This window comes from Neoarius graeffei, chromosome 2, assembly GCF_027579695.1.
Source record: "Neoarius graeffei isolate fNeoGra1 chromosome 2, fNeoGra1.pri, whole genome shotgun sequence".
In the NCBI taxonomy this organism is placed as follows: Eukaryota; Metazoa; Chordata; class Actinopteri; order Siluriformes; family Ariidae; genus Neoarius; species Neoarius graeffei.
The window spans coordinates 72,337,382-72,353,005 of NC_083570.1; the positions used below are offsets into that span (position 1 = coordinate 72,337,382).

At 40.6% G+C, this 15,624-nt stretch overlaps 1 protein-coding gene across 1 annotated transcript; it reads right to left on the reverse strand.

The window, feature by feature from the left end:
- Nucleotides 1-1,307: 1,307 nt before the first annotated feature.
- si:dkeyp-73b11.8 (BPTI/Kunitz domain-containing protein) lies at nt 1,308-12,877 on the reverse strand. Its single transcript, XM_060903357.1, has 5 exons — nt 12,805-12,877; nt 10,487-10,684; nt 10,108-10,284; nt 1,472-1,525; nt 1,308-1,342 (listed from the first exon to the last, which is right to left on the reverse strand). Exons 1-5 carry the CDS (start codon nt 12,875-12,877, stop codon nt 1,308-1,310), a joined length of 537 nt encoding a protein of 178 aa, XP_060759340.1.
- Between the last annotated feature and the right edge of the window lie 2,747 nt (nt 12,878-15,624).

Below are 15,624 nucleotides of genomic sequence, written 5' to 3' on the forward strand. Positions count from 1 at the left end.
GCCTATCACGTACATCTCCAGGAGCTTAACAGAAACTGAAAAACATTATGCTCGAATAGAGAAGGAGGCCCTGGCCGCCACCTGGGCTTGTGAGCGCCTCTACTCTTACCTGCTTGGATTAAGGTTCACACTCATAACAGACAACAAACCCTTACTACCGCTGCTGGGATCCAGAGGCCTTGATGAACTTCCTCCGTGCATACTATGATTCTGCCTGAGACTGCTAAGATTCACCTACGAGGTTCAGCATGTCCCTGGGAAGTCGCTCATCACCGCCGACACGCTATCACGGGCACCCATCAAGAACGCACCTTCAGTCGCAGAACGCCAACTTGAGAGGGATGCCCAGGTGTTCGTGGACACAGTGCGTGCTGCGCTGCCAGCATCAGAGCCGCGCCTGCAGCAGATAAGCGAAGCCCAGCAGGCAGACAAGGCATGTACCTGCGTGGTCAGGCATTGTCTTCAGGGATGGCCAGAGAAAAGCGAACTGGAGCTGGAGGCTAAACCTTTCTGGTCAGAGAGAGGAAACCTCCACCTGGTCGGCAATCTGCTCCTGAAAGACAAGAGGTTAGTGATATATTTATCTCTTCAGAAAGAAACCCTGCAGCAGCTCCACAAGCGCCACCAGGGTATCACTAAATGCCGCGCACGTGCCCAGCAGGCAGTGTGGTGGCCAGGACTGTCAAGGCAAATCAAAGACATGGTTATGAACTGTAAATCTTGCCAGATCCACCAGACCCCCCACAGAGAGCCAATGCAGTCTACCCCCACTCCAGATCGTCCATGGCAGAGAGTGGGCACAGATCTGTTCACCTGGAAAGAGAACACTTACCTGTTAATTGTGGATTACTTTTCTCAATACATCGAGGTAGCCCGCCTCACAGCCACATCCTCATTGGTCGTCATAGCTGCACTGAAAGAAGCCTTCTCCAGGCATGGCATCCCTGATACCTTGGTGTCGGATAATAGGCCCCAATACTCTTCAGAGGCCTTCAAAGACTTTGCCACTGCGTACCAGTTTCAGCACTTTACCAACAGTCCCCGCTACCCTCAAGTGAATGGGGAAGCTTAATGTGCAGTAGGCACAGTGAAAAGCCTCTGGAAAAATGGGACTGATCAGTCAGAGGCCCTTCTTGCTTACCGAGCAACACCCTTAGAGCATGGGTACTCTCCAGCCCAACTGCTTATGGGGAGGCACCTCCGAACAACTGTCCCACAGCCAGTGAAATCACTCGTCCCACGATGGCCTAACTTGGAGGAGTTCAAGAAGGCTGACAGACAAGGACGTCTTAAACAGGAGACACGTTTCAACCACCGTCACTTGGCACACCCGCTGCCAAACCTGCCACAGGGGCAGGAGGTCTGGATCACAACAGACAACATTCCTGGAGTGGTTGTCAGGCAAGCAGAGACCCCTAGATCCGTCCTTGTTCAGACGGACAGGGGTGTATTCAGGCGAAACCGCATTCACTTGCGTGCAGTGGGAAACCCTCCTGAGGCGCCACCTGAGCCACACCCGGGCCCACTGCAAGCAGACACCCAACCGGGCCCACAGCAAACAGACACCCAACCTGTCACCACCACCCATTCAGGGAGAGTGTCAAGACCCCCAGATAGACTGGACATATAGGGGGATAGGTTTTGAGACTGTGAAATGTTCATCTACACTGCTGGGTTAGATGCAGCAAGGAAAAAAAAAAAGATGGTTGACAAGATGTGCTATTGACATGTTTACTTAAAAGATGTTTTACAGATGTTCCAAGACATTTACTCTAAAAGGTGTTTACAAAAAGGTACTTACTCCAGTAATGATAATTGATTTACTTTTATTTAGGAAGTTAAATGTTTTATTCAGACTTGATTTACTTTTATTTAGGAAGTTAAAAGGAGGAGGTGTACTGGGGACATGTTTGGGGGTTACACACAGGAAGTGCTTTAATAAACAGTACACTCATCTGATGGACACGCTACTCTCCGCCTCCGTGATTCTCACCGATAATAGTACATCTCCCACTGCTTTTTCATGTCTTTATTTTTGGGAAACCTACATAGTATGTGAAAAGTTAGCTAAGCAACTAACAACAATCAGCGTAGTTACGAAGGAAATACTTTGTTGTTTGGAGACAGGTTTCACCGAGCGGCTATTATGCGCGAGACTTCATATTAGCCACAAAGTCAGAAAAATCTGTTCGTAAAATTACGTTATACTGACCAAATACAATGAAAAGTATTTTTCCAGTCTCACCTGTGAAAGGTAATCCCATGTGATCTCGTTTGGATGGTAAACCTGTTGTTAAACGCAGCACATGAATGAGGCATCTTTATTCTCGGCTACTGTCGAGATGCTATACCAGAGACGGTTGAAGAATCACCACTTTACCACATCCAATATGGCAGCGAGGCTGACGTATGATTCTATGCAGAAGGAGGCGTCTATGTTTATATGTCTATGGGCTGTCCTGTCCCTGTACGAACGGATTGCCGGCAGTAAGTCAGACTTGTTCCCAGTGCATGTTGGACTCCGGCAGGGCTGCCCTTTGTCACCGGTTCTGTTCATAATCTTTATGGACAGAATTTCTAGGCACAGCCAGGGGCCGGAAGGAATCCTGTTTGGGAACCACAGGATTTCATCTTTGCTTTTCGCAGATGATGTTGTCCTTTTGGCTTCTTCAAACCAGGACCTTCAGCATGCACTGGGGCAGTTTGCAGTCGAGTGTGAAGCGGCTGGGATGAGAATCAGCACCTCCAAGTCAGAGGCCATGGTTCTCGACCGGAAAAGGGTGGCTTGCCCTCTCCAGGTTGGTGGAGAAGTCCTGCCTCAAGTGGAGGAGTTTAAGTATCTCGGGATCTTGTTCACGAGTGAGGGAAGGATAGAGCGTGAGATCGACAGGCAGATCAGTGCGGCCTTCGCAGTGATGTGGTCACTTTACCGGTCCGTCGTGGTGAAGAAGGAGCTGAGCCAAAAGGCAAAGCTCTCGATTTACCGGTTGATCTACGTTCCGACTCTCACTTATGGTCATGAGCTTTGGGTAATGACTGAAAGAACAAGATCGCGGATACAAGCGGCCGAAATGAGTTTCCTTCGCAGGGTGGCTGGGCGCTCCCTTAGAGATAGGGTGAGGAGCACAGTCACTCGGGAGAAGCTCGGAGTAGAGCCGCTGCTCCTCCACATCGAGAGGAATCAGCTGAGGTGGCTCGGGCATCTCTTTCGGATGCCTCCTGGACGCCTCCCTGGGGAGGTGTTCCAGGCATGTCCCCCTGGGAGGAGGCCCCGGGGAAGACCCAGGACACGCTGGAGGGACTATGTCTCTCGGCTGGCCTGGGAACGCCTCGATGTTCTTCCCAAGGAGCTGGCCGAGGTGTCTGGGGAAAGGGAAGTTTGGGCTTCCATGCTCAGACTGCTGCCTCCGCGACCCGGCGCCAGATAAGCGGAAGAAGACGAGACGAGACTTGTGAAATTCCTCTCTGAAGCAGCGAACACACATATGAGCAATGAGAAGAAGAAACCTTTATTTGTCACATGCACACTTCAAGCACAGTGAAATTCATCTGAAGCAGTGAACACATGCACACACACCCAGAGCAGTGGGCAGCCACACTGCAGCGCCCGGGGAACAGTCAGGGGTTAGGTACCTTGCTCAAGGGCACCTCAGCCCAAGGCCGCATCACATCAACCTAACTGCATGTCTTTGGACTGTGGGGGAAACCAGAGCACCTGGAGGAAACCCGCACAGACACGGGGAGAACTTGCAAACTCCACACAGAAAGGCCCTCGCTGGCCACGGGGCTCGAACCCAGGACCTTCTTGCTGTGAGGCGACAGTGCTAACCACTTCACCACCGTGCAAGCACACACACATACCCAGAGCAGTGGGCAGCTATGCTACAGCGCCCAGGGAGCATTTGGGAGTTAGGTGCCTTGCTCAAGGGCACCTCAACCCAAGGCCGTCCCATATTAACCTAACCGCATGTCTTTGGACTGTAGGGGAAACCGGAGCACCCGGAGGAAACCCACACAGACACGGGGAGAACATGCAAACTCCGCACAGAAAGACCCCCGCCGGCCAGTGGGCTCGAACCCAGAACCTTCTTTCTGTGAGGCGACCATGCTAACCACTTACACCACCGTGCCACCATGGTGCATACACGCCACATACTCAAAACACTTTCGGGAAAACGATTTTACTGTAATGTTACCCTGATTTATTTGAACTGATGGTTCATATTCTGATATAAATACACCTGAATTTCTCCAAAATGTGCTTAAAATGTTCCACAAGCAGCTGCAACCAGTTATATCACTACATATACCGTCAGGGGGCAACACGGTGGTGTGGTGGTTATCACTGTCGCCTCACAGCAAGAAGGTCCTGGGTTCAAGCCCAGTGGCCGACAGGGGCCTTTCTGTGTGGAGTTTGCATGTTTTCCCCGTGTCTGCGTGGGTTTCCTCCGGGTGCTCCGGTTTCCCCCACAGTCCAAAGACATGCAGGTTAGGTTAATTGGTGGCTCTAAATTGACCGTAGGTGTGAATGTGAGTGTGAATGGTTGTTTGTCTCTGTGTCAGCCCTGTGATGGCTTGGCGACTTGTCCAGGGTGTACCCCGCCTCTTGCCCATAGTCAGCTGGGATAGGATCCAGCTTGCCCGCGACCCTGTAGAACAGGATAAGCAGCTACAGATAATGGATGGATGGATATACCGTCAGGCAGACAGTATAGGTCCATCAAAGCTACAATAAATAGACTCAAGAACAGCTTCTACCCAACTGCCATACAAGCTCTAAATTCAACACATCAGGTCAGGGTTCACTAGCCTGCTTTTAGTGTCCATGTCTTTTTATACTGTACAATAAGGGACCTGTGCGATAAGGGATTTGTGCAATGTTTCTGGTTGAATGTAGTTGTGTGTGTTTGTTTTTATAACTTTTACAGTGTTTTTAAGTTTTAGTTTTTTTTTCTTTTTTTAATATTAGTTTTTTAGTTTATTAGTTCGTTAGTTTACTTGTCTCTGTGAGTTTGACTGTTTTTATAATTTTTATATAGTTGAAATTTTAGCTTAATTTAAATCCTTTTATTAGTTTGTTTTGCACTGATGAGGATTGCACTCCAGTTTTGTTGTACATGTTATAATGACAATAAAGATATTCTATTCTATTCTATTCTATTCTGTTCTATACCACATACTGGTGTGAAAACTGACAGTGCAGCGGTTTTACTACAATGCACAGGAGCTGAAAATCTGTATTAGAGCAGCGGCTATGATTATCGACACCTTAATGATATTTTGGCGATTGCAAAAGTAGAAAAGACTTTCAAGATGTAAATTGTGCATGAATAATTATTCAAACTTCCACTGGGAAAAAAAAAAGAGTTGATTCCTGATTACTTAGCGTATCAGATCACATAACACCAGTTCACAGTTATCGATACATTTGTCCATAGTTATCGACATCCAGATGGTTATCTCATCTCATCTCATTATCTCTAGCTGCTTTATCCTTCTACAGGGTCGCAGGCAAGCTGGAGCCTATCCCAGCTGACTATGGGCGAAAGGCGGGGTACACCCTGGACAAGTCGCCAGGTCATCACAGGGCCGACACATAGACACAGACAACCATTCACACTCACATTCACACCTACGGTCAATTTAGAGTCACCAGTTAACCTAACCTGCATGTCTTTGGACTGTGGGGGAAACCGGAGCACCCGGAGGAAACCCACGCGGACACAGGGAGAACATGCAAACTCCGCACAGAAAGGCCCTCGCCGGCCACGGGGCTCGAACCCAGGACCTTCTTGCTGTGAGGCGACAGCGCTAACCACTACACCACCATGCCGCCCCAGATGGTTATTTATAAATAAAATTAATCGTGGTATTAAGTTAACAAAACATAGTTTTTTATTTAAAATTTTTTTACATAGATATATATCTGTCTGTTTACGTAAATGAGGAAGTAATTCTAATGTTTGTAAATAAATTAACTGATAATGTTTAACCTGTCAGAAAATCTTTTTGTTCCATTTTCTAAGTATTTTCGTAGATCACATTTTGTTAATCATTCGTTGTTGTTTGTATTAATTTCTAGTTTTGTAGTTTACCAATAAATGCCAAGAGGAAACTGACATTATAATCACGTGAAAATCCAGGTCAAAGGTCACACATCATTCCTTGAACCAAAACTATATTTTTACATCTAAAAATGTAAAAAGTCTACTGAAATTGTAATATGTGGTAGATATTTACAACAAACTGCAAAAAAATATTTTCTGAATGGAATAGAAAAATCTGAATAGTTCAAACGTATTTTTTATATGCTTTAATTCTGGTCTAATTCTATTTATTGCAATAGGATTCCAAATGCTCTATAATCATTCCATTCTGTTATGAATCAGAAAAAAAATATATAAATCACAGCACTTTTATTTTTTTAAAGTACTTCATCTACTTCAACAATGTTACACAAAGATTGATATGTAACAGCTGTAAATGTCACTAATTCTACAGGGTGTCGATAATGATGGACACTGGTGAAAGTGATCACGATGATCGAAACATCACGTGACTTGTCAAACGCACGTTTAGATACAAAAAGGCGAAAGTCAAATGAAAGAGTAAGAAACAAAGTACAACCCCGATTCCAAAAAAGTTGGGACAAAGTACAGATTGTAAATAAAAACGGAATGCAATAATTTACAAATCTCAAAAACTGATATTGTATTCACAATAGAACATAGACAATATATCAAATGTCAAAAGTGAGACATTTTGAAATTTCATGCCAAATATTGGCTCATTTGAAATTTCATGACAGCAGCACATCTCAAAAAAGTTGGGACGGGCAATAAGAGGCTGGAAAATTTAAAGGTACAAAAAAGGAACAGCTGGAGGACCAAATTGCAACTCATTAGGTCAATTGGCAATAGGTCATTAACATGACTGGGTATAAAAAGAGCATCTTGGAGTGCCAGCGGCTCTCAGAAGTAAAGATGGGAAGAGGATCACCAATCCCCCTAATTCTGCGCCGACAAATAGTGGAGCAATATCAGAAAGGAGTTCGACAGTGTAAAATTGCAAAGGGTTTGAAAATATCATCATCTACAGTGCATAATATCATCAAAAGATTCAGAGAATCTGGAAGAATCTCTGTGTGTAAGGGTCAAGGCTGGAAAACCATACAGGGTGCCCGTGATCTTTGGGCCCTTAGACGGCACTGCATCACATACAGGCATGCTTCTGTATTGGAAATCACAAAATGGGCTCAGGAATATTTCCAGAGAACATTATCTGTGAACACAATTCACCGTGCCATCCGCCGTTGCCAGCTAAAACTCTATAGTTCAAAGAAGAAGCCGTATCTAAACATGATCCAGAAGCGCAGACGTCTTCTCTGGGCCAAGGCTCATTTAAAACGGACTGTGGCAAAGTGGAAAACTGTTCTGTGGTCAGACGAATCAAAATTTGAAGTTCTTTATGGAAATCAGGGACGCCGTGTCATTCAGACTAAAGAGGAGAAGGACGACCCGAGTTGTTATCAGCACTCAGTTCAGAAGCCTGCATCTCTGATGGTATGGGGTTGCATTAGTGCGTGTGGCATGGGCAGCTTACACATCTGGAAAGACACCATCAATGCTGAAAGGTATATTCAGGTTCTAGAGCAACATATGCTCCCATCCAGACGACGTCTCTTTCAGGGAAGACCTTGCATTTTCCAACATGACAATGCCAAACCACATACTGCATCAATTACAGCATCATGGCTGCGTAGAAGAAGGGTCCGGGTACTGAACTGGCCAGCCTGCAGTCCAGATCTTTCACCCGTAGAAAACATTTGGCGCATCATAAAACGGAAGATACGACAAAAAAGACCTAAGACAGTTGAGCAACTAGAATCCTACATTAGACAAGAATGGGTTAACATTCCTATCCCTAAACTTGAGCAACTTGTCTCCTCAGTCCCCAGACATTTACAGACTGTTGTAAAGAGAAAAGGGGATGTCTCACAGTGGTAAACATGGCCTTGTCCCAACTTTTTTGAGATGTGTTGTTGTCATGAAATTTAAAATCACCTAATTTTTCTCTTTAAATGATACATTTTCTCAGTTTATACATTTGATATGTCATCTATGTTCTATTCTGAATAATATATGGAATTTTGAAACTTCCACATCATTGCATTCCGTTTTTATTTACAATTTGTACTTTGTCCCAACTTTTTTGGAATTGGGGTTGTAGGTTTAGACAGGATATCATGAAATATAGATGAATTTGATCATTAAAAACATGTCCATGATCTTTCCACCATGCTTACCTGTGATGATAACATCTGGGTTTTCCTCAAATTACTGATCGTGCTAAAAAAAAAATCCATCTCAGGTAACGAGCTGTGTCATCAGACGACAAGATCAAAGGGCGAGGGGGGTCTTCCGGTTGATTAATTAACCAATAATAACTGTTGTAACTGAAACTCACCTAATTTTTTTTTTTAATTGGTAAATCAAGGTGTCGATAATTATGGACTATTGATAATTGTAGCTGCCGCTTTAGTGTGGCAGGCAAGTGTTTGATTCATAAAATATAAGAGCTTATAATGTCCAAATATGCAAATACAGCCTATGCATAATGATGCCTGACTTCTGGTACACCAGTGTACCAGTGGAAATAGTTAGGGGAATTTCAAATCATATTAATCTGGACTTCCTGATGAGGAAAAAAGTGAGGACATTTTTCCAATGGCCACATTAAAAAATATACTATTCAGCATAAAAAATATGGGTTTCAACACAAGTGACCAATGAGTATGCTTCTTTCTATTATGAAATGATGTTTTCCTCATTATAATTATGAAACAGTAGTGTACTAATTTTCAAAGTGTAGAATGAACAATTGCTCATTTCCCCCTGATTTTCGAAAGTGGCTGTAATGAAAGTTAGTGAGGTCACATTTTTTAGAACTGAATTTGTGATCAGAATTTTGAGTTGTTTTTTTTTTTTATTAAAAATTTACCATCAACACCTTTTACAAAAACAAAGTTTAAGTCATTAGAAAGCATCGTTTTCTTTTGTAGTGTAGTTTAGGGCCAAAAATGAACAATATAAAACGTATATACCATCAAAATGACAACATTAATAATTGTACTCTCTTAATTCTTCAACATAAATATGTGAATATCCTGAAACTCAGTTTACATGATAAACACATTTCCAATCTGGCCAAATATTCAGAGGTGACTACCTATACCCTGAGAAAAAGGTAAACTTCAAAACCTAGTTCCATGTCCTGTCCATCTGGGGGGTGGGGTGGGGAGAACCCTTAAAGTTTCTAAATGGTAGTTGTTCAACAATAGTATTTCTCTGTCACAGATATTTCCAAGTTGAAACCACTTTAGGAAGCCCAGAAAACAATAAAAAGACCCCTTGATGAACCCTGTTTCTAAAAAAAAAAAAAGTCTTGTTTTGATGTCCAAGTTTATGGAGGTATGGTATTAATGTTGCCACTGGGTGCTCCTTTGTGGTCCATTATGCGTTTTCAGTAACCTGAAGAGGTATTTCAGGTCCAACAGACTTTGGGTCTTCTTTCACTTTTGCCTTCTTTGCTTTTATTATGTTGACTTTTCCATTTTTCGAACTATGGAAAAAAATTACACATTTGGTTATGAAAAGAGAATAGAAATTAGTTAGTAAATTAGTTTTGAAAAAAACACTAACTTCGTCACTGCCAGAACCCCCACAACTATGAGAATGATGGCTCCAATAACGCCTAAAAGAACTCCCAAAATGATGCCTGGGCACAGCAAGAACAACATTATAATGACAATAGTAATGAGCAGTCCAGTCAGAGGTTGTATATTTCAGTCACTGAAAAAAAGGGAAGGGGGTGTTCACCAATTGGTGTGTCTTTTTCCACAGCACCGTCCCTATTATTATCGCCGTTGGTATCTATTCAAAGCAGACACACATAAATACTTTAAGATGCACATAAATTACATTTACATTCACTGTGTAAATAAATATACAAAAATAAAATAACTTTAATAAATAATAAAATATTATAATAAATATATAAAATATATTGGATATAAATATGTAATATAATAAATAAATATTAAAATACCTAATATTCCAAAGCATGTGGCATTGCACTGTTTCAAATCCAAAAAACGGTTTCCATTGCCCACACAGCCAGTCCAGGAAAATATCACGCACTCTCCATTAACAGCATCATAGTAATATCTTACATAATGGCCCAAACAGTCACCTGGAGCTTTTTTCAAGAGGCAAGCTTGAGTTCCTGTTATCAAAGAAGGGGAAATGCATTAGATATTATCCATTCTTTATTATTTCCAGTAGGTGGTGTCATATCCCAATAATTAAGTTCTACCATGATGAAGGAAGGCAAAGGAATAGAAGTGAAATTTAAAACAAATCAAATCAAAAGCATCCATTTGGCAACTGCAGTATAGGCTGTTGCAGTGAATAAAGATAAAACTCACTGTTTGTAGGATACAGTCGGTCAGCACTGGGGGAGCAGTTTTTCATGCAGTAAGAATCATAATTGAAGCGGTTTTGGTTTCCACCTGCTCCCGTGTAGCGGAACGGATAGCACTTATCTGCAGTCTTATTGTAATACAAGTAGGCTCGGATGTCTTTGTCTGATTTGGTGCCTTCATCTTTTGGCAGGCCACAGAAATCTATAGTTTGAAAGAGAAGAGCTTCGATGGAATGTGGAGCTCATGAAATGTACAACTATAAACCAGTTAAAAAAAAGGTATAAGGAACAGATCTTTATGAGGTACGTATAGGGAGGAGGAATTACAATAACATGCTATTGATAATATAAAAGTGTATATATGTGGGTATGGGTACATACGGATATATTATATAGGAAGTATTTGTGTGTGTGTGTGTGTGTGTGTGTGTGTATATATATATATATATATATATATATATATATATATATATATATATATATATATATATAAGCATAATATGCATAATTATGATGTGGGTGTCTGTGTACGTATGGATGTGTTTAGTTATAGGTATGTGTATATGTATGTACTGTATATATGTATTGTATGTGTGTATATATGCACAGCATAAGTATTTGTATATATATGATTTGATTTGGGCGATATTATACCATGTTGGTATGTCTTGGTATGTTGGTTTTTTTTGTTGTTGTTGATTTTGTTTTCTTTTGTATATATAGTTTATTATGGCGTAAAGTGACGTTTGATTAACGGTGGTATAGAGGGTTAGGATTTGATAAGTTATTTACTTCTTCCTAATCCTTTCCGAACATGTTACTGCCTTGTGGCTACGCTATTCTGTTTATGAAGATGTTTTGATGATTGCATTTTTTATTTTTATTATTTTTTTGTTTTTATATCTTCTTTACTGTTCAGAATAAAGCAATCAATCAATCAATCAATTGTGCCATTGCATTAAGTCAGCAAGTCACATAGAAAAAAAGCATTTGCAGTCAGCCCACGCCTAGTTTTTATGGTGTCTATAAACTAACTAGGAACATGAAACTCTGATTTGGTTATGGCAGCAATTGTGTTATAGCTGTGACTCAAACCGATACATATTCAGTCAGTATTTATGTAAACTTCCACATCAACAATGTTTTGATTAAATAATTTCATTCTAATGAGGATTAACAATTTTACAAAAATATCTCTCTCTCACACACACACACACACACACACACACACACACACACACACACACACACACACACACACACGTAAATATGAGGGAATACAATTGATTGTATTGTGTAATTTTTGTAAAGAAAAAAAAGCACATTGGATTTCAGGATTAAAACCTTCTTTTTATCCATACACTAAACAAACAAACAAACAAACAAACAAACAAACAAACAAACAAACAAACAAACAAGAAAAAAAACCCAAAACCTTTTGTTCCTGAACCTTGACACTGTTCATAAACAGTGGCGTGCACAGACATTTTGGGGGGCAAGTGAATTTTTTATGAATCATAAATTTGCTCTATAGTCATATTTGTTACATGTTGCTATTTGTGAAAAGCAGTCTGGTAAATCCCTGCTGATTTGCTTGAGATTAAACTTAATATTAAAGTTGATCTTAAACCCTAATTCAGGTGCTTTATGGCTTTAAGTAATCTGGCCCACGCACTGTAAAGTATTAACTATGCGGTAGGATCTTGTATCAGAATGAACAGCCACACTTTAGGTGGGAATACAACTTTGTGAATTGTTCACACAATAACTTTGCTTTCATTGCTGATCTTGTGAACTTAATTTATCCATTTGATATCTTTTAATTTCTCAATACTTTGAAATCAATCTTTTTTTTCTTAGTAAGTGGTATTTGAAAACCCATTTCACTGAGGAAAAATTCCAAAGGTAATTTTGATTGTTAAATAAGCAAGTAAATACATACATACATACATACATACATACATACATACATACATACATACATACATCTGATATTCATTTTATGTCTATTTGGCTTCCACCCCTCCAACACACACACACACACACACACACACACACACACACACACACACACACACACACACACACACACACACACACACACACACACAAAGTGAATTGTCTCTGAGTAATAAATACTTGGATAGAAACTGAAACTGAATAGAACATAGACCCAGTCAGTCTAATAACAAAAACAGGGAAAACAAAAATACACTTTTAGCACAATACCTTTAACATGCATGCAATGATAATACAAAAGACTAAATACAAGCAAAGAGAAATGGTTTAGAGTATGTTTCAGACAATGGGTCAAGAATTTACCTGGTTTTGTGGTCTGACCCTTGATGCAATAAAATAGAGCAAAAATGAGCAAAAACTTGCTGAAGTTCCTCATGGTGGTGTGCTCTCTGGTGTAGTGATGAAGATGAAGTAAATGAAGGCTCATAAACTGCAAAGAGCAGAGATCATGCTGAACTTTGTACCTTTTCATGATAATAAAACAGATGGACAGTTAACAAAGAGGAAATTGGTTTATTCAACAAATGCATGCTGGTAAAACATATATAATCCCGAACCAGTGATGTCTGACTGTAAATTGTTGATTCTTTAAAAAAAAATCAGAATAAAGACTTTCTTATGTGTACGCTTTTGAACATTCATTATCATGACAGATTTTGTCAGATAATACACTTGACGTAATGAATTTGTTAATGATTTGTTCAGCTCCTCCCTGTCCCTACATCTGCCCATCCGGATGTTGACAATAAAGCCTATGTCTTCGAAAACATTTTCAAGACACCTCCCATTTGTTATTTCACAAATGTTCCATTTTCTTCATGATATTCTATATCTGCCTTTCCTTGTTGTGCATTTCCTTTCCGAAATTCTTGCTTTTGTACCAATTAAATGTACCTTTCACATAAAAAAAAAAATCATATTATGTACCTTAAAAATGTAAGGTATAAAACTGTATCTTTTTGAGTCATCCTAGTTACATTTATCGCTCACTAACTCAAATCCATTTTCAGTAACTGCTTTATCCTGGTTAGGATGGCCACGGTGAATCCAGAGCCTATCCTACAGTGGTGCTTGAAGGTTTGTGAACCCTTTAGAATTTTCTATATTTCTGCATAAATATGACCTAAAACATCATCAGATTTTCACACAAGTCCTAAAAGTAGATAAAGAGAGCCCAGTTAAATAAATGAGACAAAAATATAATACATAGTCATTTATTTATTGAGGAAAATGATCCAATATTACATATCTGTGAGTGGCAAAAGTATGTGAACCTTTGCTTTCAGTATCTGGTGTGACCCCCTTGTGCAGCAATAACTGCAACTAAACATTTCCGGTAACTGTTGATCAGTCCTGCACACCAGCTTGGAGGAATTTTAGCCCATTCCTCCATACAGAACAGCTTTAACTCTGGGATGTTGGTGGGTTTCCTCACATGAACTGCTCGCTTCAGGTCCTTCCTCAACATTTTGATTGGATTAAGGTCAGGACTTTGACTTGGCCATTCCAAAACATTAACTTTTATTTTTCTTTAACCATTCTTTGGTAGAACGACTTGTGTGCTTAGGGTCATTGTCTTGCTGCATGGCCCACCTTCTCTTGAGATTCAATTCATGAACAGATGTCCTGACATTTTCCTTTGAATTCGCTGGTATAATTCAGAATTCATTGTTCTATCAATGATGGCAAGCTGTCCTGGCCCAGATGCAGCAAAACAAGCCCAAACCATGATACTACCACCACCATGTTTCACAGATGGGATAAGGTTCTTATGCTGGAATGCAGTGTTTTCCTTTCTCCAAACATAATGCTTCTCATTTAAACCAAAAAGTTCTATTTTGGTCTCATCCATCCACAAAACATTTTTTCAATAGCCTTCTGGCTTGTCCATGTGATCTTTAGCAAACTTCAGATGAGCAGCAATGTTCTTTTTGGAGAGCAGTGGCTTTCTCCTTGCAACCCTGCCATGCACACCATTGTTGTTCAGTGTTCTCCTGATGGTGGACTCATGAACATTAACATTAGCCAATGTGAGAGAGGCCTTCAGTTGCTTAGAGGTTACCCTGGGGTCCTTTGTGACCTTGCCAACTATTACATGCCTTACTCTTGGAGTGATCTTTGTTGGTCAACCACTCCTGGGGAGGGTAACAATGGTCTTAAATTTCCTCCATTTGTACACAATCTGTCTGACTGTGGATTGGTGGAGTCCAAACTCTTTAGAGATGGTTTTATAACCTTTTCCAGCCTGATGAGCATCAACAACACTTTTTCTAAGGTCCTCAGAAATCTCCTTTGTTCATGCCATGATACATTTCCACAAACATGTGTTGTGCAGATCAGACTTTGATAGATCCCTGTTCTTTAAATAAAACAGGGTGCCCACTCACACCTGATTGTCATCCCATTGATTGAAAACACCTGACTCTAATTTCACCTTCAAATTAACTGCTAATCCTAGAGGTTCACATACTTTTGCCACTCACAGATATGTAATATTGGATAATTTTCCTCAATAAATAAATGACCAAGTACAATTTTTTTTGTCTCACTTGTTTAACTGGGTTCTCTTTATCTACTTTTAAGACTTAGGGGTAATTTAGCTTAGCTAATCCATCCCAGTTTTGGGGAGGTGGAAGAAAGCCAGAGAACCCGGAGGAAACCTGTATGGACATGTGAAGAACATGCACAGAAACTCCACACAGACACAGACAGTCACCCAAGTTAGGATTGAACCCGTTCTGGATCTTTCTTTCTATCTAGTTTATGTAACATCGAGGGAAACCACAACCCACTGTTATCAAAGTTGCTATTATTATTATGATACACATTTTATGCCTCATTTTTTGAATAGTTTTGTACATAGCTTTGTAAAAATAAATCTGGGCTGACAATATCCTTGATTTTTTTTTTTACACTTCAAGGGGTGCCAAGTCAAGTCAAGTCAAGTTTATTGGTATAGCACTTTTAACAATAAACATTGTCGCAAAGCAGCTTTACAGAATTTGAACGACTTAAAATATGAGCTAATTTTATCCCCAATCTATCCCCAATGAGCATGCCTGTGGTGATGGTGGCAAGTAAAAACTCCCTCAGACGACATGAGGAAGAAACTTCGAGAGGAAC